The sequence below is a fragment of the Armigeres subalbatus genome, chromosome 1 (genome assembly GCF_024139115.2).
Source record: "Armigeres subalbatus isolate Guangzhou_Male chromosome 1, GZ_Asu_2, whole genome shotgun sequence".
In the NCBI taxonomy this organism is placed as follows: domain Eukaryota; kingdom Metazoa; phylum Arthropoda; class Insecta; order Diptera; family Culicidae; genus Armigeres; species Armigeres subalbatus.
This window is the reverse complement of record NC_085139.1, coordinates 128,417,062-128,442,395: the sequence shown is the minus strand read 5'-3', so window position 1 is coordinate 128,442,395 and position 25,334 is coordinate 128,417,062. Positions and strand designations below refer to the sequence as shown.

The following is a 25,334-nucleotide window of genomic DNA, read 5'->3' as shown; positions in this document are numbered from 1 at the left end:
AAAAACATCAGTTTTTTTCTGGAAAGTTGATTTTAAAATTTAAGGTATTTTATTATATAAAAACAATATTTCAATAAATAAATAGATTGAGCGAATATAAATTTGATAAATTTTATCAACGGGTACAGTCGATTAATTTCTCTGTGCAAATTCGACTATAATTGTTTCGACCTAAGAGCAAAAACCGCTGTATGTATAAAAGTAATGAGCATCTCTATTTTGCTGTCAAACAAAAACAAACCAAAACATAGGCGTCGTGTCAACTTGGTGTATAGAATTTTTCTTCAGTGATTTTTTCGAAAATTTTATGGAAAAAGCATTGAATTTCAGTTTGAATTATTGTTGAGAACATACATTAGTAATCCAGATATCCGAAGAAAGTGCTTCGTGCCCGTTGAATCTGAAAGTGGGGCATACAATCTTAATTCTTTGAAGCCGTTTTCGTCCCGGCTACCGATGTAGGTATACGTGCTCTAAATTTAGGGTCAGACGACGCGATTAACATTTGAATGTACTTATTCTATAGGTCGGTCGCTGAATCCCGAAGCAGAGAAGTATTTATTGCTTAGGTAAATAAACGTTCTCAGTATCAAACAATGATGAATAACGATAGTGATAACGAAAACGAGCATGACCAGGATAATGACAATGACAACGAAGGAGAGTTGAATTTAGCCGGCTTTTTGTTCGGAAATGTTGATGAACATGGCCGGCTGGAAAATGACTTTTTGGACGAGGAAGCTAAGCAGCACCTTTCTTCGCTTTCGAGGTAAGTATTCGAGGTCAATTGGTTTTTGATTATGACTAGTGAGTTATCTACTTGGTCAATAAGTCTATAGTTCAAATAACCATTAGTATTTATTCAATGTTTTATGTTTTATTTATTTCAGAATGGGCCTGTCGTCGTTCTTGGCTGACGTACTGACCGACGGAACAGAAAAAGCCCCTGTAGAACGTAGCGACAGTGACGACTCTTCTTCTAGCGATGATAACCGGTACGACGATAACGACGATGATAATGCAAACTACAAAATAAAAGCGGAGGATGCTGTGGATTTTTCTGATTTTAACGAACTGGCCGAAGAGATACCTTCCGAAGGCATAAAGTGTGCCTCCGGCCGTGATGAAGATTACGATGACATCGAGGCGGCCATCCCAGTCAGCAAGGTAGACGTGAAAGGGTCCAGTCCGGCTAGTGACAGGGATGAAGATGATCAAACGGATGGAAGGGTTGATGACAAACAGTTGATGCCTCCGCCAAGTGCTCCAATCAGCAGCGCAGATGGCAAGGCGGATTCGGATGGTGGTTCCAATGATAAACCAAAAACGGAAAGAAAATTGGACACTCCGCTTGCGGCAATGTTGCCTTCGAAATATGTGGATGTGGACGTTCGCGAATTATTTCCCGACTTTCGGCCGGATAAGGTTCTTCGATTTTCTAGACTCTTTGGTCCTGGAAAAATTTCTAGTATGCCGCAAATCTGGAGAAGTGTTCGTCGTAGAAGGAAGAAAAAGCTTCAAAAGTTGAAAATGAAGGATGGATCGGATTCGACATCTGATTCGGATGAACCGCGTCGTAGACATGGGTACGATTGTGTTTACGCTCCTACTCCAGCAAGAGACCAGTGGGCGTCCGATGATGAAGATAAACTTCTTAGTTTAACTCGAGAGGAAGAGAAGGAAGAGAAACCAGATACCGATGCGGGAGGTGATTCTAAGCCTAAAGTGGCAGATTGGAGATTTGGTCCTGCACAAGTTTGGTACGACATGTTGGATGTTCCGGAAACCGGCGAGGACTTCAACTACGGTTTCAAAACAACCGATAGAAAAGAAGAAGTGGATATCAAAGGTGAACCTATACCGGACGATGCTTTTCTAATGGTCTCACAGTTGCACTGGGAAGATGACGTGGTGTGGGATGGAAATGATATCAAGCATAAAGTGTTGCAAAAACTTAATTCTAAAATTAACGCTGCTGGATGGCTTCCCTCGAGTGGGTCGCGAACGGCAGGCGCATTTAGTCAGCCAGGAAAAAGTATACCAGCTACACCGACCGTCCCAGGATCGAAACACGGATCAAACCAAGGGAAGATGAGCAAAGCTCAAATGATCATAAATGCAGCCCAAAACAAACAACAGGAAGAAAACGACGACACGTGGTATAGTATTTTCCCGGTCGAAAACGAAGAATTAGTTTACAGCAAGTGGGAAGAGGAGGTTATCTGGGATGCTGAAGCCGTTGGAAAAATTCCGAAACCGAAAGTTCTTACTTTGGATCCCAATGACGAAAACATCATTCTCGGAATTCCGGATGATATCGATCCTTCTAAAATTATTAGAAATACGGGACCAGCTCCAAAAGTCAAAATTCCTCATCCGCATGTTAAGAAATCTAAGATTCTTCTTGGAAAGGCTGGCGTTATTAACGTTCTGGCTGAAGATACACCTCCTCCACCACCAAAAAGTCCCGACCGTGATCCGTACAACATTTCTAATGATGTTTTCTATATGGCAAAATCATCCGAAGCCACTCTTAAACTAAAAGTTGGTGGCGGTAACTTGTTGCAGCACTCAACTCCCGTTGTTGAACTGCGTGCTCCATTCATCCCCACACACATGGGACCAACGAAACTACGAATGTTCCACAGACCACCAATGAAAAAATACTCCCACGGCGCGTTGACATCGACCAACCCGCAACCGGTTTTACCGTTATTGAAGAACATAAAAAAGAAAGCAAAACAACGAGAGCTAGAGCGGATTGCATCCGGTGGAGGAGACGTATTTTTCATGCGAACGCCGGACGATCTATCTGGTCGTGATGGCGAACTGGTGCTTGTAGAATTTTGCGAAGAACATCCACCGCTGATGAACCAAGTTGGTATGGCCACCAAGATAAAAAATTACTACAAGCGTAAGGCAGCTAAAGACTCCGGTCCTCCTGAATATAAGTACGGCGAACTTCATTTTGCTCATACTTCGCCCTTTCTGGGAATTTTGCACCCGGGCCACTGCATCCAAGTCGTCGAGAATAATATGTATCGAGCCCCAATTTACCCACACCATGTTCTTGAAACTGATTTCCTGGTCATACGAACGCGCAGCAATTACTACATTCGGGAAGTGGACGCTCTGTTCACCGCCGGGCAAGAATGTCCGCTGTACGAAGTTCCGGGGCCGAACTCTAAACGGGCCAATAATTTCGTACGGGATTTCTTACAAGTGTTTATTTACCGCCTTTTCTGGAAGAGCAAGGACAATCCCCGCAAAATCCGTATGGACGACATTAAGAAAGCATTTCCGGCTCATTCCGAAAGCAGCATTCGCAAACGGTTGAAACAGTGTGCGGACTTCAAGCGTACCGGAATGGATTCAAACTTCTGGGTGATCAAACCGGAGTTCCGACTCCCGTCGGAGGAAGAAATTCGCGCGATGGTGTCGCCGGAACAGTGCTGTGCATATTTCAGTATGATTGCCGCAGAGCAGCGGCTGAAAGATGCCGGTTATGGAGAAAAATTTATCTTCGCACAGCAGGAAGATGACGACGAAGAGATGCAGCTGAAAATGGATGACGAGGTTAAGGTTGCTCCGTGGAACACCACACGAGCGTACATTCAGGCCATGCGAGGAAAATGTATTTTGCAATTGAATGGCCCGGCCGATCCGACAGGGTGTGGTGAAGGTTTTTCATACGTGCGGATGCCGAACAAACCTACGGTAACTATATTCGTTGCTTTTGAATTCAGTTCCTTTTATAATTACGTAAAAAGTTTTGGATTCTAAAGATAGAAGCTAATTCATATTATATTTTTCCTATCAGCAACAAAACAAGGAAGAAATTGAAAGTCAACCGAAACGAACCGTCACAGGAACGGATGCCGACTTGCGGCGACTCTCGCTGAACAACGCCAAAGCCCTTCTCCGGAAATTCCAAGTCCCGGAAGAGGAAATCAAAAAACTTTCACGATGGGAAGTCATCGACGTTGTGCGGACGCTTTCGACCGAAAAGGCCAAAGCTGGCGAGGAAGGCATGGATAAGTTTTCCCGTGGTAACCGTTTCTCGATTGCCGAACATCAGGAACGCTATAAGGAAGAGTGTCAACGTATTTTCGATCTGCAAAACAGAGTGTTAGCTTCATCGGAGGTCCTGTCTACGGACGAGGGTGAATCAACGGCTTCCGAGGAGTCTGATTTGGAAGAGCTGGGTAAAAATTTGGAGAACATGTTGGCCAACAAGAAAACGTCGACGCAGCTGTCGCTGGAAAGGGAAGAACAAGAACGCCAGGAGCTTCTAAGGAAAATCATGGAAGAACAGGGTAGCTCTAGTAGGGGCAAGAAAAAGGATGATGATTTGAAGGATCTTCAGCAAGTTCCTACGAGTAAGTATTTATTACATACATTGTGGCAAGGACATAAGCAAATAGAAATATTTTAATTGTAGCTAAAATTCTTAAAATAACACGAACTTTCAAAAATTCTGAGGGGCGTGAGTACACCCGGGTGGAAATAGTTCGACGAGCACCAGTCATCGATGCTTACACAAAGATTCGCACCACGAAGGATGAGGCATTTATCAGGCAGTTTGCAACACTAGACGAGGCGCAAAAGGAGGAGATGAAACGTGAGAAGCGTCGTATTCAGGAACAATTGCGGCGAATCAAACGAAATCAGCAGAAGATTGGTATGATGCAGCAGCAACATCAGCAACATTCTGTTGGGACCCCGATCAGTTTGGGTGACCGAGAAACACCCGGTAGCTCAAAATCCAGTACCAATCCTTCAACGCCCAAAGAGAGCCATGTCAAGGAGCACAGCCCTTCGTCACGCAAGAAGGTTAAACTAAAGCCCGATTTGAAATTGAAGTGCGGTGCCTGTGGACAAGTTGGACACATGCGAACGAATAAAGCTTGTCCACTTTACACGGGAACAGTTCCCACACCTTCGTTAAATGTTGCGATGACTGAAGAACAAGAAGAGGAAATCGAAAAAGAGCTGAACGCGGACGACGAGGATTTGGTCAATGTTGATGGAACGAAAGTTAAGCTGAGTGGTAAATTGTTGAAACGGCATGAAGATGTAAAGCGCAGAACTCTCTTGCTAAAGGTTCCGAAGGAAGCTGTTAGCAAGAAAAGACGCCGAGTTGGTGGGGATTCCAATTGTGATTATTTGAAACGGCACAATAAAACAGCCAATCGACGAAGAACCGATCCGGTTGTTGTATTGTCGTCGCTTCTGGAACAAATTCTCAATGAATTACGTGACATGCCCGATGTGGCACCATTTATGTTTCCAGTCAATGCCAAACAGGTTGTGGATTACCACAAAATTGTGCAACGACCAATGGATTTGCAATCGATTCGCGAACACATTCGTCAAAAGAAGTATCAAACCCGCGACGAGTTCATTGCCGACATAAATCAGATCGTTGAAAACTCTTCCCTTTACAACGGAGCAAAAAGTTCATTAACGATCGCAGCCCAACGAATGCTTCAAAAGTGCAAAGATCGCATGCAGGAGAAGGAAGAACGGTTGACTCGACTGGAGAAGAGTATCAATCCACTCCTCGACGATGACGACCAGGTAGCACTGTCCTACATGCTTGGCGAGTACGTGAACGGTCCGCTGAAGGCAATGCCTGAGAGCTGGCCCTTTTTGAAACCGGTTAACAAGCGACTGGTCAAGGATTATTATACCATCATTCGGAAACCAATGGATCTGGAGAAAATTTCGAAGAAGGTGGCTACACATAAATATCACTCTAGGGTGGATTTCTTACATGATATCCAGCTGATTGCGGATAATTGCGAAACGTACAATGGGGCGGAGGCCAACTTCACCAAGCAAGCTCGTCACATGGTGGAGGTTGTCAAGCAAGCCCTTGATGCGGTAATGAATTGTGTTTTAGAGCTCAGTGATTACGAATTGGTAATGATTATATCTTTTTTCCAGATGGATAATATGTCACAATTAGAAAAGAACATTGCGCTGGTCCAGGAACGCGCCCGAAACGAAGACATTGATTGGGAGGATGATGAACGCGATGGAAAGGTAAGGGAAAATAAAGATGTTCTTAAAATCGCTACATTGTCAATTTCCCCTTTTATTTGCTCAATATTTGCACAATTTACTCAATTTTCGTATTTGTAAATTTGTATTATTTATCAGATTGGTAAAAATTCGATAATTTTACATTCGGAAAGTGACTTTCAAGCGCAGCGGTAGTTACCGTTATTGTTGGTTGAAAAAATTGCGGTTCGATAAATCAAAATCAAATTTTTCGTATTAAATCGGATAGTGAGAAGAATAAAATAGTAGAGCAAAAGAAAAACCAGTGCGGTGTAATAATTTAGTGAAAGGTTTAACCCGCGTGCAGTTAAAACCGGACGCCATATTGGTGAAAAAAGTGAAGTGAGGTTATGGAGGGGAAAGAAGATCCTCCGGATCCCGGAGGTGACGCTGCAAGAATAAAAAATGGAGCCAAACAACGAATGAAGTTCGAATACGCAATTAGTGACGAAGCGCCATATCGGGTGTACTTCGAAATGCGAGGAGGAGCACAAGCAGGAAGAATAAACAAGTTTTCACTAGGATCGAAGCTACGGGCGGCGCAAAAGTACAAGAACCACATAATCGACATGAAGCAGATTGGACGTAACAAAATCATGGTAATCTTCAACAGTTCCATCAGAGCAAACTCTATCGTCGAAGATATTAACAACGAGAACGGCATGTACACAGCGTACTGTTATGTTGTGTTCTTATTAAAACAAGCCGGTCACTATAGAAATAAATACACATCTGATACGTTCCAGCTCACAAATCAAAAGAGAGCTCAAAGTCATCTTTATTCCATATTTATATCATTTCCACATACCAATACAATTACTCATGTGAGGATTCAGAACCTCATTCGAATAAGCATTACACCGTACATATCAGTTCTTCCCTTTTTAGCTGGGAATACAATTCCATTACAATTAATCCAAATTATTATTTCAGATCAAGCTTAGCTTTAGATAATTATAACAACTAATTCACGTGATTACATTTCGATAGTATAATTATTCCTTACTCACTATACAATTTCTCAAATCAACTTTACTTCCACTATCTTTAAAACTCTTCCACTCATTTTCGAAATCATTCTATAAAATTCAAATTTCAAAATTCACCGTCATTCGATGTAACACCATCTAATACATTCTTTGTTAAACGTGTTAAGCTTCGAGTAGCTATAGGACTACGTCTCCTTTGTTTGAAACGTCTACTATCTACTTCCTTTCGATCGGGCCTTTCCATAACATCCGGAAAGCCCAGGAATTCCTCCTCCGAATCACTGCTTTCTCTCATCCTTTTATTTCGTTGTATTGGAACTAGGAATTTTGTGCACGTCTTCTTTTGTTCCACTATTTTAAGCTGGTTTCTGTGGGCGTTCGCTGTATGCCTGCCAAAAGAGATTAAAAATACGTTTAGCGACACTCTTTTGACAAATTGAACTTCAATCCATTTCTCAATACCCCGTTTGTCATTATTTTTGTAATATATTTTATCACCCGGAGAAAGATTGTGAAATGGATCTTGTTGTGGAGCATTGTATTTTTCTATTAAGGTATGTTGTGCATTAGTAGTAGTATCCAAAAAATTCTTATACCTTCGCTTAGGATGCAAAAGGTCTAACAAAACTTTTGGCCTATAGCTCAAAAGTTTTTCTGCTGGGTAAGATTCTTCTGTTGCAACACAAGTGTTTCTGTAATTAGCCAAAAAGTAAGTAATCCTGTCTTCTATTCCTAGTGTTCGCATGTCAGAATCTAGTAAAAACTTTTTAAACTTATCTTTGACTGTGCGCACCATTCTTTCCGCCTGTCCATTACTGCTCGGATTATACGGTGGACTTTTCATAATATTTATGCCCTGTTTCTGCATAAATGAAATAAATAACGACGAATTGAATGGAGGGCCGCCATCAGTGACTAAAACGTCCGGAAGCCCGAACCTCGCAAACATAGGAGTAAATTTGTTTATTACCCTACTAGCATCCGTTCCATACTTCATCAACTCCACCTCCAACCATTTAGTATGACTGTCAACTATCAATAAATATGTTTTGGATTCAAAAACAAAAAAAATCCGCGTGTATGCGACTGAACGGACGAGTAGTCGGGATCCAGGCACTGAAACTGATCGGTTTCGTAATAGTACCTGTCTTTATACAAACCTCACATCTTTTTACATAATTTTCTATGTCCGAATTCAAGCCCAACCAAAACAAACAACGCCTTGCTGTTTGCTTCATCTTAACTACTCCATTGTGGTTAGAATGTAACAGTTTTAAAACAGCTTCTTGTAGTACTCGTGGAACTATTACCCTTTCTTGGTATAAAATACATCCTTCAACTAACTCTAGATCCCCGCGCAAAGAAAAAATAGGTTGCCAAACTGTTTCCATTCTTTTAGGCCATCCCTTCTCCATGTATTCCAATACTTTAGATAGTAAATAATCCAACTTGGTCTCTTTTGCGATAAACGAGTAATCTAAAGGGAAATCATTAAAATAATTAATACTTTTGATACTACCATTATCCAAGTTTCTAGGAACTTCTTGCTCCAAAGGAAATCGGGAGCAGAAATCCGCATTAGCCATTTGCGAAGAAGGTCTATATCTGATTTCAAAATCATAAATGGCCATTTCCATGGCATAACGTTGAAGTCTAGTCACACATAACTGATGTTTACCCTCTTTTCCAAAAATACCTAACAACGGTTTATGATCAGTATATATTATGAATTTTTGTCCAAATAGGAATTTGTGAAATTTCTTCACCGTACAAATCAGCGCTAAGGCTTCTAAATGCAATATAGGGTATGATTTTTGTGCGGAGTTCAATGAAAACGATACAAAACTTATTGGCTTTTCTTGGCCATCTATCAAATGTGCAAGGACTCCTCCAAGACCATAACCGCAAGCATCTGATACCACAATCAAAGGCTTCATGGGATCATAGAACTCCAAAATATTCGCCTTCATAAGTTCATTTTTACTTCCCTCAAAAGTTCTCTGACATTCTTCACTCCATGCAAACTTTACATCCTTCTTCAACAACATATAGAGACAACTTAATTTAGCAGATAAATGGGGTACAAATTTTCCATAATAATTAATTAATCCAAGAAAGGCTTTCAATTCCGTAATATCTTTTGGAACCTTTGCTTCTTTTATAGTGGATAATTTCTCAGGAGACGGTAAAAGGCCTTTTTCAGATACCAAATGTCCTAAATAAGTCAGGGATTGAACAAAAAATTTACATTTTTTTAGATTCACTTTTATGTTTGCATCATTTAACCTTCTTAGGACCAATTCAAGTTTAGCTTCACATTCCTCTTTTGTTTGTCCAGCTATTAGCACATCGTCTAAAAAACAGCTAACATTCTCTAAGCCTTTTAAAATTTCGTCCATAACTTTTTGAAATATTGGAGCGCTAGAAGAAGCTCCTTGCGGCAAACGATTGTACGTATAGAGTCCTTTAATAGTATTAATAATTACAAATTTCCTTGAATTCTCCTTGAAGTTGTAATTGCGTGTAAGCACCTGCCAGGTCCAAACAACAGAACCACTTACATCCCGATAAGGTTGCAAAAATATCTTGCGCCAAAGGAAGGGGATAAGTGTTTGGTACAATTACTTAATGGATTAACACAATGCTTTACAATCCAACACCATTCTTATTTCATTATCCTTTTTCAACACAATTACTACAGGAAAAGCCCATTCACTGACCTGTGTTGGCGAAATCACGTTCTGTCTCTGCAATGCGTCCAAGTGCTCGATCGCCTTATTCCTAAGCTTAAACGGAACATCGTATGTCTTCTTGAATATTGGTAGATCATCCTTTAAGACCAAATCCGCTTGAAAACCTGTTATCGGATGCGAAAAGTCTCCATCAAAAACTTTAGGAAATTTAAGCTTTATCTCAGACTCAAAATTACCCCTTGATCCTAAAGCAACTTCATCGTATACCGAATTTACCATTGTAGGCCTCATAAATGTTTCTCTCCACATAGGGTAAAACGTATCCAACAAATCCCTTCCTAAAAGTGGTGCAAAAATTCTTTGTCCCTCTAAAATTATCAAGTCCACTTTATGCTTTTTGTTGTTGAGCATCGCTTTCACCTGTATTTTTCCGTAAATGCTCAATCTTTCTCCATTAACCACAACTAAACGGCTATTACAATTTTCAACTAAAATATGGCTAAAATATTGATCGTAAGTCTGCAAGCCTATCACCGAGACCGCCGCTCCGCAATCTATTTCCATCTTTATCTGTACACCTTCAACTAAAACATCCACCAAAACCGGGTCACTAATACGCTTAACTGTCGATACCATCATACACGGGTAATCTTCATCCTCTTCTTCGGAATCGTCAATCTTCAATCTCTTAAAGTCATAATTTTCTATTATTTCTTTCTCTTCATCATGCACAAAATTCACCACTCTACGATTTTTTAACTGAAAACAGTTACGCTTGACGTGTCCTCGTTTCCTGCAAAAGTTGCATATTACATTGGCGTGGGGATTTTCCAATCTATCTCCTCGGTATTCACGATAAATATGTCTCTGTCTGTCTCCATAATTATCACGGTAACTGGATCTCCTATCATTCCACCGTCCTCGCTCACGCTCTCCGCTTCTACTATAGCCACTAGCCACTGACGAAAACCTGCTATTTCTATCATTATTCATCCTATGCTGTCCGTTACCCAAACGATACTTTACCGAGTTGACACTTCTCAAACTTTCACCCTGTTCATTCATTTCTTTCAATCTACACTTCGCTAATTCTGTTCTAATCACTGTTTGCTCTACTTCTTCCAAAGTCATTCCATCTTTCATTAATAACTGCTGCTTTAAATCATGGTCCCTTAACGCAAAAATAACTTTGTCCTTAATCGCTTCGTCTTTATGTGTTCCAAATCCGCATTCAGTGGCCAATAACTTTAAAGCCAAAACATAATTTTCTGCCGGTTCATCCAAACCTTGCACTCTAGCATGAAATTTGTGTCGGTACATCATATTAGGCTGAGTTTTATCCAGCCTTTCCTTCAATCTAATAATCATTTCATTATAATCAATTTCCATAACATTTTGTCCCGGATAAATCAACTTCACTTCGTCAAAGATAACCGGACCGCTCAAGGTAATAAAAAGATTCTTCTTCATATTGTCAGCTATGTTATTCAATTGATAAAGAATATTCATCCTCTCCATGTACTGGGAAAAACTAGTACCTCTCACGAAATGATCAACACTTCCAATTAAAGTCGACATTTTACTTTCCTATAGTTATTAAAAGTGCGTTGATACAATAAAGATAGACCAAACCAATACCAATAAACACTGTGCAGACTATCTTGAACTTGAACTTGAACCTTACTCTCACTCTCTCTCGATGATCTCAGACTCCTCTTCCTCGCTTTCTCTTGTTAGCAGCGTCGTCCTTCTGTTAGCAACGTCGTTTTTCTTTTAGCAGCGTACCCTTCTCGTTAGCAGCGTCGTTAGCAATGTTTCGTTATCGGCGTCGTCCTTCTTCGAAAACAATATCCTTTTCTATTCTTCTACTTTTCGTACTACGATATTCAATCTTCTTCTAGAAGCAGCACTCGCTACCGCTGCCAACTATGTTCAACACTTTTTGTTTTACACATGCAAATCCCAATTAAGAAACTTTTCTATTGTCCTCGCGTTCTACACTTTATATTGTCCGATCCCGCTAATCGTAACTAAAGGTCGATAGCATCTTCTTCAACACGCGTCTTCTTAACCATGCACTAATCCTCAAAATGTCGGATCACAATTAGAAAATTCCTTTTAACTAAGGACAACTTGACCTATGCCTGGCACACTTTCCGGAATTATGAATTATCACCGCTCTGTAATCTAAAACCGCTTCCCAAATGATGTCAGCTACTATTTTTATGAAGCACACTGACTAAAATTCACTGTCTGTATAAAACTTGTACTTGTCTTCCGAATCTTTAATCTATAAGAATAACGTTCACTCACGGTCAAAAAATGCACGCTTCCACCGATGTGAAATAGGTATCTCTTTTTAAACAATACAAAAGGCTATTAGTTTTTCAACCCGTCGCCACTGTTATGTTGTGTTCTTATTAAAACAAGCCGGTCACTATAGAAATAAATACACATCTGATACGTTCCAGCTCACAAATCAAAAGAGAGCTCAAAGTCATCTTTATTCCATATTTATATCATTTCCACATACCAATACAATTACTCATGTGAGGATTCAGAACCTCATTCGAATAAGCATTACACCGTACATATCACGTACATTCCAAAACACGTTGTTAGCATATCAGGAGTCATCACAGGAATCCCGAGAGATATTTCCACGGAAGAAATATTCATGGACCTGGAAAGTGAGACACCCGTTCTGGAGGTTTACAGGCTGAACCGCTATGTTAATGGGGAGAAAATACCGTCGAACAGAGTATCCGTTACATTTCGGTCAAAAAGACTGCCGGATAGGGTACGACCACAGATAACAGATGTTGATGCAAGCATCCCATACGTGTGTAAACATCCGCAACCGTTAATTCAAATGTATTTTAAATTGGGACTGCGTTTGGCAATCGATTGGAGATGGCGTAAGAATCATTGTTATTGAAAACGCAACCCGATTGCGGCTGTCAAATGCATTGGCTGCGTTCGACGATTGTAATTCAGTTGCATCCTTATGTACTGCCGCAATCAGTTGAGTAGATGGCAGTAGTGGGCCAACGTATATCAATTCAAAAGTTTACACAGGATTTGCAATAAAATTTGTTCTAGCTTCAATGTCTGTTATCTGTGGTACGACTATTCTGTTGTCAGACCAAAGTACTACCGTTCGTGCAGAAGGTGGTTTTCTGTGGCAAGTGTTTAAGATACAACCACAAAGCGGAAAATTGTAAGAGTTTCAGGAGATGTCAGACGTGTGGTGATCGTCACGATGACGAGAAATATGACAATTGCCAAGAACGCAACAAGTGTCTACACTGCAAAAAACACACCCCACCGGCAGCTTGGACTGCCCAGAGCGAATGCGACAGGAACAAATAAAATCGATAATGGCGAAGAAAAACTACACGTACGTCGAAGCAAGAGAGATGGTGTCCTTCACCTCGAATAACATCTTTGAACCTCTGAACTCACTTCAAGATATGCCTACACTCGCGGAAACACTAGCAGAAGGCAGCAACCTGCAGTCGGAATGGCAGCAAACAAACAAACCAAGAGTACCTATTACACCGGCGGTAAAGCTGTACTCTGAAAAAAAGAAAAAAACTCAAAACAAACGAAAGCGATCAACAAACGCGGAGTTACCAGAAAATGAAGCACAACCAGAATCGTCGAGTGGGACACAGATGGATGGAGTAGCATTACAAAATCCATACAAAGTACACGAGATGGAGATATGGAAGAACAAAATGCAACAGGAAGCCAACAAGATGATTGAATCAAGTATTTATTTATTTATCATCATACTAAGGCCGGAGTGGCCTGTGCTGCACATAAAAGACTTCTCCATTCAGCTCGGTTCATGGCTGCACTTCGCCAACCACGCAGTCTGCGGAGGGTCCGCAAGTCGTCCTCCACCTGATCGATCCACCTTGCCCGCTGTGCACTTCGCCTTCTTGTTCCCGTCGGATCGTTGTCGAGAACCATTTTCACCGGATTACTGTCCGACATTCTGGCTACGTGCCCGGCCCACCGCAGTCTTCCGATTTTCGCGGTGTGAACGATGGATGGTTCTCCCAACAGCTGATGCAACTCGTGGTTCATTCGCCTCCTCCACGTACCGTCCGCCATCTGCAACCCACCATAGATGGTACGCAACACTTTCTTTTCGAAAACTCCCAGTGCGCGTTGGTCCTCCACGAGCATCGTCCAGGTCTCGTGTCCGTAGAGAACTACCGGTCTTATAAGCGTTTTGTAGATAGTCAGTTTGGTACGGCGGCGAACTCTATTCGATCGGAGCGTCTTGCGGAGTCCAAAGTACGTACGATTTCCAGCCACTATGCGTCTCCGAATTTCTCTGCTGGTATCGTTATCGGCGGTCACCAGTGAGCCCAAGTACACGAATTCTTCAACCACCTCGATTTCGTCACCACCGATACAAACTCGTGGTGGGTGGCTCACATTGACCTGAATCAAGTGTAACACACATTGACCTGAATCAAGTGATTGAATCAAGTGCAACAAATAAATACCAACACAAAGCAATGAGCTTCTATTTGGAGCTGGTCAGTGATGGAAACTTAAGCAGGGAAATAAAAGAAAAAGTGAAACAAGCAGTGCAAAAACATTTTAAACTGAATCAAACGATTATATAAAGTGACAAAAAGAAGTAAAAAGTGAAAATGAGATCAACCAGTGAAAACGAAAACAAACAAAAAGCAACAGTGGAAGGAAATATAAAAATAATACAGTGTAATATCCAAAGTTTAAGTAAACATAAAGAAGAATTACAAAGAGTGTTGGTCGGAGAAAAATATTCAGTACACTGACAAAAATCCAATCATATCCATTATGTGTGGCACACATAAATTTTGACTATAGCATTTCCCACATAACGGCCATGTGAATTCGCATAGCATATATGTGGAAACACACATAACCATTATTAACTAATAACCTTTATGTGGATTCTCCTATAGCGGGTGGTTATTAACGCACACATAAAATTTATTTGGAAATTTCTTTAGATTTTTGCCAATAAAAATGTGTGGATTTTTATTAGTGTAGCAATATTAACAGAAACGTGGTCTCAGGAATTGTACGAGGAGACGGCTCGATACAGGATTCCCGGATACCATAACGTTTTACAATCAAGAGAAGACAACTATGGAGGAACAGCTGTTTATCTGAAAAACAATTTCAACTACAGTAGAGTTCCAATTGAGAACCTGACGGAATGCACCCAAGCGGTAACAGTTGCCATCCCGAGTAAGGAGTTCGTAGTGGCAGCGGTTTACATCACACCAGCAGCAACGAGTCAGGATTTTGAAGAAGACGTAATCAAAGTGTTCGAGGCTCTCAAGGATTTCAAAAACGTAATCATCGGCGGAGATTGAACGCGCACCACGTGACGTGGGGAACGATTGCAGCGATAGAAAGGGCACATTTTCGTAGAGCTGGTCAACCAATATGACCTGCTAATTCTTAACGACGGACAAAAAACATTTGTGCCAATACAACTAAACAAAAGGAGTACAACAATAGATGTATCGTTGTGCACCAGTAATTTGTATGGAGAGTTCGATTGGAAAGTGCTGGATTTCGGAATTGGCAGTCATCATATGGCAATACAAATCACTGATAGAGAAAAGCAGTCAAAGGAAGAAAAATGGATTTATAACAGGAAAAAATAAACTCAAAACTCGCAATGCTAGGAAATGACAAAATACACTCATGGAAGGAATTAACCGAAGAAATGAAGAAGATCTATAAAAACAGCAAACAACGGGACACTAAAACGCCTAAGTACTGGTGGTCCACAGAAGTGGAAGATGCCTGGAAACGAAAAACAGAAGCAAGGAGGGAGTTCAACAAAATAGGTAGTGTAAGAAACTTAATCGAATTTAAAAAAGCAGCATCAAGGTTCCAAAGGCGGAAAAAGATTGAAAAAGAAACCAAGTGGAAGGAATTCATCGATGAAATAAACCCAATGAATAGCTCCAAACAGCTTTGGCAAAGTATCGGCAGACTAACAGGTAAAACTTTTAGGAGAAAAGAAAATAATCCCCTCTTGGACGATAAGCAGATAGCAGAAAAATTCTTGGATCTAAATTTTGGAAGGAACAGCCCTGTGGACATGATTGACTTCGGTGGATCATTTGCAAGTTACGATATTCTTGATCAAGAAAAATGGAATAGGATAGTAGGGGATAAAAAACCGAACTCGGCACCTGGCGTGGATAGAATTACCTACGGAATGCTGAAGCAGCTGCAACCCGGTGTTGTGCAGCAACTATTGAAGGATTTTAACGGACAATGGCGTAGAAGTTTCCCTGGAGATTCGCTGAAAACGATAAAGGTGGTCGCAATACCTAAAGCCGGGAAGGATCAAAGTAAACTGGAAGGTAAACGTCCGATTTCACTGGTTCCAACGCTTGCCGAACAGCACTTTAGCAGGTTGAAATTGCTGTTATTTTGCCTGTCTTGGTACAGTGATCACCACGTCACTATCCAAGCCGTTCCTGGGTGGACGTTAGGCAAAATAACAGCGATTTCAACAATGTTTGTTCTCTCATATGGCCCTCTGCTAATCTTCAGTTTCTATTCATTTCACACTTGCCGCTCGCTTGCGGTGTCAATCGAATCTGTATCTTCATTACTTTCATCTACTCCCTTTCGCTTTGAGTAGTATAATTATCACCGAAAAAAGCCAATAAATTAATTTCGATGGTTCCAACTTGTACCAAAGTTGTGAATACAGCCGTATTGGAAAAGTTAAAAGAAGCCTTGGAAGCAGGCAATGTTCTCCCCACAAGATCGTTCGGTTTTAGAAAAGGACTATCCACGAATACTTGTGTGACGTATGTGGTCAACAAAATAATGGCTAATAAAAGGGAAGGAAACTTAACGAGCATAATCTTTGTGGATCTAAGTAACGCTTTTTGCAACGTAAAAGTAGATACTTTGAAACAAATATTGTCAGAAAAAAGAATACCACTAGAGTTGATTTGCTGGATCACAAATTTTCTAACTAATAGAAAAATAATTTTTCATACAAATAAGGAAAAACTTGTAAGAGTCGTCAGTGAAGGTCTTCCACAAGGGGATGTTCTATCCCCCACTCTCTTCAACGTATATACTGCTCCTTTGCATGAAATGCAGATCGATAACGTAGAGCTGGTGCAATATGCCGACGACTTCGGCATCATAGTCACAGCGAAAACAGTAGAAAGGCTGCGAATAATCGGACAAGACTACCTGGACCATTTCGTAGAATCAGCAGCGAAGCTCAACTTGTCAATAAACCCAGCAAAAACTAAATCCATACTATTTCAAGCCAGTAATAAAACACTGGACTATAAGATAGATGGAACAAACATAGAAACTGTTAGGTCACATGACTATCTGGGCATGGCACTAGATAGATCTTTAATCTTTGGGAGACACACTAAGGAATTAAAAGGAAAGGTCAATGAGAGGCTCAACATGATCATCAGCGGAGTAAAGACTGGAGGGCACCCGGAGACAATGCTGAACGTACACAAAGCGCTTGTTCGAGGAACGCTGGAATACGGCTCTACGGTGTACAGCAATGCTGCAAAAACAAACCTAAATAAGCTAGCTGTTATCAACAATCAGAGTCTACGAAAAGCCACAGGATGTACCAAAAGTACTCCCTTAAATACTCTGTTAGCAATATCTGGCTTAGAATCCATGCCAATAAGACAGGAATATATAACAGGAAAAGAGATCGCACGTAACATCGCACAAAGAACGGCGGTGGGAGAACAGCTAATCGGAACAACCATAGATAACAGATCGGACACGAAAAAGATAAGTTACATGGAAACAGTTTTTCTTAACCACTTTGAAGTATTCGATGCTATAATGACAATCAGGAAGAACTGCGTGAAGTACCCGGATATAATAATCGGACCAACATTGGATGGACTGGTCAAATCCAAAGGAAACACGAACCCAAAACACCTAAAACAACTAGTTCTGTTTGCATTTAACGGCACCTACAAAGGACGCAGAAGAGTCTTCACGGACGCCTCGAAGACAGGGCATTTATGTGAAGTTGGAGTTTTTATTGAAGGATCAAATAAAAGAGTCTCCGTTCGACTTGCTAATGAAATTAGCATCACAGGAGCAGAGCTTGCAGCAATTAAAATAGCTATGGAAATTATTTCTAAAGAACAATTGACGGGTTCTGTAATATACACGGACTCGCGATCGGCGTGCGAACTTCTGGAAGCAGCGAGAGACCAACAGGAACGAGAAGAATTATTAGATGAAGTGTTAACAATGGCAGCAGAGTGGGAGTTTCGATGCAGTGGATATCGAGCCACATAGGAGTGAATGGTAACGAGATCGCAGATTAACTGGCAAAGGAAGTTATTACGAACGATCAGCCAATACTAGATAATATAATATCATACAAGGATGTATACTGTATACTGAAACGCCGAAAGTCACTGAAAATCGACGAATGGTACAAGGACTATGCTATTGAAAAGGGACAAAAATTCTTCCAAATTCAACCAGATTTCAGATCGAAACCATGGTTTGTTGGTCTAAAGCTAGACGGGGAACAAGTTCGATTACTAAATCGACTGATGGCCGGTCATGACTGGTCAAAAGTATGGAGACACAAAATTAAATTAATAGACAACCCAACCTGCGAAACATGCAATTAGATTGAAACAGCAGAACACTTAATTCTGCACTGTGAAAAATACCGGAACGTACGCGTAAGATACTCATTACAACAATACAACAACCTGATAGAAATATTTGAAACGAACAGTGTAAACGAATATCAGAAAATCTTGGATTTTGTAAAGGATGCAGCTTTGGATTTATAAGAACCCTCAGCTGTGGTCAGGCGACCGAAGACAAGCAACAGGGCATATAGTCTTGGCAACTGGCCCTTATTCTTGGCAAGTAAAACTTATGCCTCCCAGAATGAAGAAGAAGAAGAAGATAATTTTACAATTTTCTCAAACTGTCAAGTCTATTTCCCGATTCAAGCAGTTTGGTTTGTGATATTCCTGAATTTATACTACGCTGTCAATCCTGTATTTTTGATTACATTATTCGGGTTTGATTGTTGGTTTTTTGGTATGCCGGCTTACAAAGGCTGCAATACCTAACCACGTGATGGGGCTGCCATCTTAGAAATAGTTGACGTGGGGTCTTCCACATAAGGCTGAAAACTCATTAGGCTGAAGACGAAAAGCTGAAAAAGTAAAAATCTTACATAAGGCTGAAAATTGCGAAAAAACTTGTTAATGGAAAAATTCACATTTGAAGTAAAAGGGACACTCCGGATCAGTAATAAAAAAATAATAATAAAAGACAGAAGATAGATTTTCAAACTAAGGCTGGAGTGGCCTGTGCAGTGCATAAGTCTTCTCAATTCAGCTGGGTCCATGGCTACAGGGCGCTAACCACGCATTCTGCGGAGGGTCCGCATATCGTCCTCCACTTGATCGATCCACCTTGCTCGTTGTGCACCTCGCCTTCTTGTTCCCGTCGGATCGTTGTTGAGAAACATTTTACCCGGATTACTGTCCGACATTCTGGCTACGTTCCCGGCCTACCGTAGTCTTCCGATTTTCGCTGTGTGAACGATGGATGGTTCTCCCAACAGCTGATGCAACTCGTGGTTCATTCGCAACCTCCACGTACCGTCCGCTATCTGCACCCCACCAAAGATGGTACGCAGCACTTTTCACTCAAAAACTCCCAGTGCGCGTTGGTCTCCCACGAGCATCGTCCAGGTCTCGTGTCCGTAGAGAACTACCGGTCTAATAGGCGTTTTGTAGATAGTCAGTTTGGTACGAGGACGAACTCTTTTCGATCGGAGCGTTTTGCGGAGTCCAAATTACGTACGATTTCCTGCCATGATGAGTCTCCGAATTTCTCTGCTGGTATCGTTATTGGAGGTCACCAGTGAGTCCAAGTACACGAATTCTTCAATTTACATTGTCCTCTTTTGAGCCTCTTTCAATCATGTACTTCGTCTTCGACGTGTTGAAGACTAGTTCAGTCCGTTTAGCTTCCCTTTTCAGTCTGATGTAGGCTTCCTCCATATTATCAAGGTTATGTGCCATAATATCAATGTCGTCGACGAAGCCAAATAACTGGACGAACTTTACTCTGTCCTATCCTACGTGTGCGTCAACTTACTTCTCCCTATCTGTGCTATTGTGCTTGTTTTCTATTCAGCGTCTGTCGGCGATGCAGCAAGCGAAACGGCAACTACTGTGCACCCGGGTGTCTAATGTAAATGGGTTGGGTGGACGGCCATAAAAGACGATACGTGCGCACGATTTGTATCTCGCCGCACCCAACCCCAATTCATCGAATGTTTGAAGTTTTTTTTTTAGTGATTCACACTCTTCGACCTACGGTCGGTACAAAAAATCCTCCGTGGCGTCCTCAGCGGACGCCACCCTTCAAGCAAAAACCAATTGGGCTGGACTCACCAGATGATCGACTGCTGTTGATCCTGCGCTGCTGTTACCGCCGGCGGCGGTTTACGATTTATGAGATCCGCGGGGCCAATGAATGGCGGTTGGGTTGTTCAACGTGGCTCGATGAATGGCGTTCGATGTGGCAATGGACGACCACAATTCCCCGTCTAAGCGATTTGTGGACGGATCGCTTCCTACCGGACACAGTGACGGTTGCCGGGGTCTTTCGTCCCGGGGAATCCGCTGACCTGGTACAAGGGATGGATATAGCCGTCAGCTATTTAAAACAATTAGCACAATCCACAGTTTTCTTCACAAAAGCACAATTAGCACATTACCTGGTCTAGATTTCTTTACGACGCACCAATCTAGCCTACGACGCACTATAACTCATGTACAATTATCTAGGACTAACAAGGAGAAGAACAGAATCACAAATATTTAAACATACCACGTTGCTTTTACAAATTACAAATCTAAAACGAAAACGCGAACAAAGCTTGACATTTCCACTGACAACTGCGGTTCAGACAAAAGTGAGCGAAACCGTAAGCATCAGATTAAGGAATGTGACCTCGCCGAAATCGACAGAAGTTCGGATTTCCTGCGACCTTTTCGATTGTGCAAACAATTGCGAGAAATAATTTGACGGCTGGCTCTTCGTGCGAAATCGGGAGTAGCATCGACTCTCACTTTCCCAATCTTCCCGAAGATCTGCTTGGACTCGACCTTGATCGTCATCCCGCGAAATTGAGCAAACCAGTGGAAATCGCGAGTTATCGTTTTATAGTAGCTCGATTGCTGTTGCTTTGCCTTGGCGTAGTTGGACTTTGACTTTTTTGGAATTTAATGAGTTGTCGATAATTATTTATGATTTTAATAGATCATTTCTTTGCATAATGTAACAGAGGCTACAAGGCTACAAGTCTATTTGCCCGGATGAGAATCCTCAAGGCGAGTCCAAGTACTATCTTCATGAAAGACTGAAATCGATCCAGTGCGACTACTTCCCAAAATACAGACAGAAACCCTAACGACACATCAGCATAATTCTGCACAACATCGAGCATTTCTGCAATACTTGACGTACGGCGAACATCTGGTGCGTGGTAGAACGTTCAACCATGAATCCCACCTGGTACTGCCCCACGAGTTCTCTTGCAATTGCTGTTAGTCGACGGTGTTGTGTTAGATCCGGAGCCGTATGTCCTATGCGCGCGCTCCCAGGTTCATTACCATACCACCACCGTTGTCTGCCACATCGTCATCCAGGTGCTCTTCGTAGTGCTGCCTCCACCTTTGGATCACCTCACGCTCATATTCGTAAGAAGGTTTCCGTTTATGTCCTTGCACATATCGGGCTGTGGCACGTGGCCCTTACGTGAACGGTTTAACTTCTCATAGAACTTTCGTGCGTTATTAGCACGGTACAGTTTGTATCGTGCCTCGTACGCTTTCGTGCGGTGTTGCAGCAATCTCGCCCATGCTGCATTCTTCTCTTCCACTAACTGCTCACATTCGTCGTCATACCAGTTGTTTGTTTGATCCGGAGGCACCGTGCCTAGTGCAGCGGTTGCGGTGCTTACAATGGCGGATCGAATATCTCTCCAGCCATCTTCAAGAGACGCTGCGCCTAGCTGCTCTTCCGTTGGGAGTGCCCTTCCAGCTGCTACGCGTAGTCTTGGGCTAGTCTAGTCTTGTAGCCGCCCAATGTTTAGCCGCGGCAGACGACTCCGATGCGTGTTGTACACCGTCGAGAGTTTTGAGCGCAGTCATACTGCAACGAGGTAGTGGTCGGATTCAATATTCGCACTGCGGTAAGTGCGTACGTTCGTGATGTCAGAGAAAAATTCAACGTCGATTAGAACGTGATCGAATTGTTTTTTGTTATGTAGAGAAATTAGTACAAAAAGCAACGGTAATTCTTAAACGATTGTCATTCGCTTGCGTGTTTTTATCAATTGATAATTTGGATATGTGATCGCATTTGCCTTATCTCTTTCAATTTTTTAAACGATGGGCCCATAACATAAGAGCATCTAGAGACGGCTGTTATCAGTAGTTAAAAAGAAACAATTTATCGTGTAATCTCCAACTAGGGCTAGGAGTAGGATTTCCGTGACAAAGCAGCTCAACATTTTCTTACCAATTCTATAGTTTTGCTAGTCAAATTTTATAAACTGCACCTTTTGACAAATTTCAAAACACCCAACATTTCTCTCAGTACTTCCAGGGATCCCGCGACACATCGCCGGATAGAGACTATGGCGACGAAGATATCAGCAATTTGGAACGACCGTCATCGGCTGCCTCGATGGCGTCCAATCGCCCCGGCCCGAGCGGGCTGATGCGACCGAAAATGGACGGCAAAAAGGCACGCGGTAGGCCACGCAAGATGCAGCACGAAGAAGGTAGGTGCACGGTCATAGTTTTTATTTTACTAATGATTTATTAACTTTCAACTAATGCTTGCACAACAGCTTTTTGTGTTGATATTAATGTTTGCCTAAAAATGCATGACACTATAATTGGGTCCTAAAGTCCTATCTCCTTTTTGGTAGCAATCCATAGAGCTAAGAGTGCTTATGTAGGTACATTTATGTGAGTGATCTAAGACCGTAAATATGATGTTTTTAGTTCGGCCAACTTTATCGTTTCCCTGAGTAAAATCGAATATCCATTCTTCATTTTGGGACCCAATTGCCTGTTTATCACTACTAACATTTTCCATTTAAAAATTTGTTACAAGGCAAAGTATTTTGAATGTAATTTAAATATTGATTTAACGTTAGCGTTTTACATTAATTTATAAAACTGAAAAAAGCGGGAATTGGAAAAGAGTTTGATTGCATGCACCTTACCTTATGTGCAATATTTAGGGGAGAACGGTCCAAAATGCACCCCTTAAGCTTTTTCGATGTTTTCGCCCATATAAACAAAAATACCCAACCATTTCAACAATGATCTGGGGCAAAACGCCCGAATGGTGGTCTAAAATGACTCAATTGCATGTAAAATGATGGTGAACGCATGGTTGTTTGTTTTTTCTTAATGGATTAAACTACAATCTTACGGATGTGGTGGAAGAATAGCAAATTGTTAAATTCGGGTGAATATGATGGGATTTTGCTATTTTTTTTTCCAATGGAGCTCAATGATGGATAACTAATTATGAATTGTAATGGTTATATTCGTTCATAATTGTACTACAACAGATTATATGAGTGATTTTATGAGTGAGGCCATTTTGCCCCAGGGTTGCATTTTGGACCGTTCTCCCCTAAACATGTTGTATCGAGGATCAAGTTCACGGACCAACAGCTACTTCTCACACAATACGAAAATAAAAAGTCTGCTACACGCTCAACGTCATTGTTCGCTTCGTTACCCGAAAAGAAGGGACACAATGCGGATTTTGAAGATTCTTTATAAAGCAAGGGAAAATGTCAAATAGTGGATCTCTAATCAATAGTGGAGCCTCTAGGCATAATTACATTATTGCAGTAAAATATAAACAATTTACTATGAAATTACATCGCAAAAATTGAACTCTCATTCAATCAGGTTATGATTATGGAATGCGATAGAGTGCAAGAATAGACAATGTTTTACAATATTCTGAAAAATAAACGATATTATGTCCATTATGGGATTTTTTTTGGGGCTCAGACTAGTCATTAACACTTCAAGGATGATATATGTGATAATAGGAGGCTAACAGAGAGGATATCGCTCGCTACCCATACAGAGTTTGTATCGACGGTGACCACCGAAAACGATACCAGCATAGAAAGGAAAAGACGCATTGTGGCATGAAATCGTGGTACGTACTTTGCGAAAAATGCTCCTACCGCTCCCACCGAATGAAGCTAGCCTCCGTACCAAGCTTACTATTTACGAAAGCTGATTAGACTGGTATAGCTCTCTACGGACATGAGACCAGGACAATGCTTGAAAGAATCATCAACTTCCACTTGAAGTATTCCATGAAAAGTACCGTCTACGGTGGGGCGCAGATGGAGAATTGTACAAATGCGGTAGGCCGGGCTGGTAATCAGAATCAGTCAATAACCCGGTGTATATGGCTCTGGATAGCAATCCGATGGGCACAAGAAGGCGTTTGCGCAGCGAGCAAGGTAAAACGATCAGCTGGAAGACGATTTGTGGACCCTCCACAGACTGCGTAGTTGGTGACGTGCAGCCGTGGATCCCATGAACTGAGTTGAATGGAGAAAACTCTTGTGTATTCCGGCCAAAGTCTGAATAAATAATCATCTGAGCTCTGAGCTCATTTATCACGACTTCAATGACATTGTCTTGCAATAAGATACACAACCGTTTTAGCAGGTCCCCACTTTCTTTATTAATATTGTTCATCAGGATGTGGCTTTACAGGAAAAATATTGGAGGTCAAGTTCGACTATACCCTGATATCCGAAACTTTTTCGCTTCTGAGAGAACGTTTTCCAAAACGTTCTCGAGTTTAGTTCATTGTGTCCATCAGATCAACCAATGCTTCTGCAATGTCCCCACCATCAGTGCCCAATCCGGTATCTATCAAGGCTCTTGCAATGTCCTCATCATCGGTATATGCCTAATCTGGATCATTAAGCATATTCGCATCATGTAAAGCCGTTTTTCTTGAATATGAGATGTTCAAGGCTTTTGCAATGTCCGAATGTGCATCATGTAAACCCATTTTTTCTTGAATACGAGACCTTTAACTTGACGATCGGACACGGACTTGAATGATCGGGAAGATCTAACATTACGTGTTCCAGGACGTTTTGGAAAATCAAAAAGGTCGGCAGTAGCTTGTAAAAGTAACAAATGAAATCCTATCTGCCCAATGGACCTGAAAGGATGTTTAGCAATGAACGAATACATCATTTCAAGACAAAATTTTCAAAACGACTTATCTGCTTTTGTAAACAAAGATTCAAACGACGATTCGACGAATCTGATAGCTCTCCCACGCAAACCAACACCATCAACAGGTAGCGGAATCCTTCACCTACCTATTGATGGTGTTGGTTTGCGTGGGAGAGCTATCAGATTCGTCGAATCGTCGTTTGAATCTTTGTTTACAAAAGCAGATAAGTCGTTTTGAAAAT

At 41.5% G+C, this 25,334-nt stretch overlaps 1 protein-coding gene across 3 annotated transcripts in view; it reads left to right on the top strand.

Annotated features, from left to right (window-relative positions):
* The first annotated feature begins 230 nt into the window (after window positions 1-230).
* LOC134205114 (transcription initiation factor TFIID subunit 1) overlaps window positions 231-25,334 on the top strand; it is a 34,124-nt gene continuing 9,020 nt past the window's right edge. For 2 of the 3 annotated variants that reach the window (XM_062680055.1, XM_062680053.1), the window contains exons 1-7: window positions 231-462; window positions 527-769; window positions 891-3,717; window positions 3,821-4,379; window positions 4,442-5,886; window positions 5,950-6,048; window positions 22,445-22,631. In XM_062680055.1, coding sequence (XP_062536039.1) covers window positions 597-769; window positions 891-3,717; window positions 3,821-4,379; window positions 4,442-5,886; window positions 5,950-6,048; window positions 22,445-22,631 — 5,290 coding nt within the window. In that variant the 5' untranslated portion in view covers window positions 231-462; window positions 527-596. The remainder of the gene's footprint in view (window positions 463-526; window positions 770-890; window positions 3,718-3,820; window positions 4,380-4,441; window positions 5,887-5,949; window positions 6,049-22,444; window positions 22,632-25,334) is intronic. The other variant, XM_062680054.1, reaches the window with a different exon arrangement.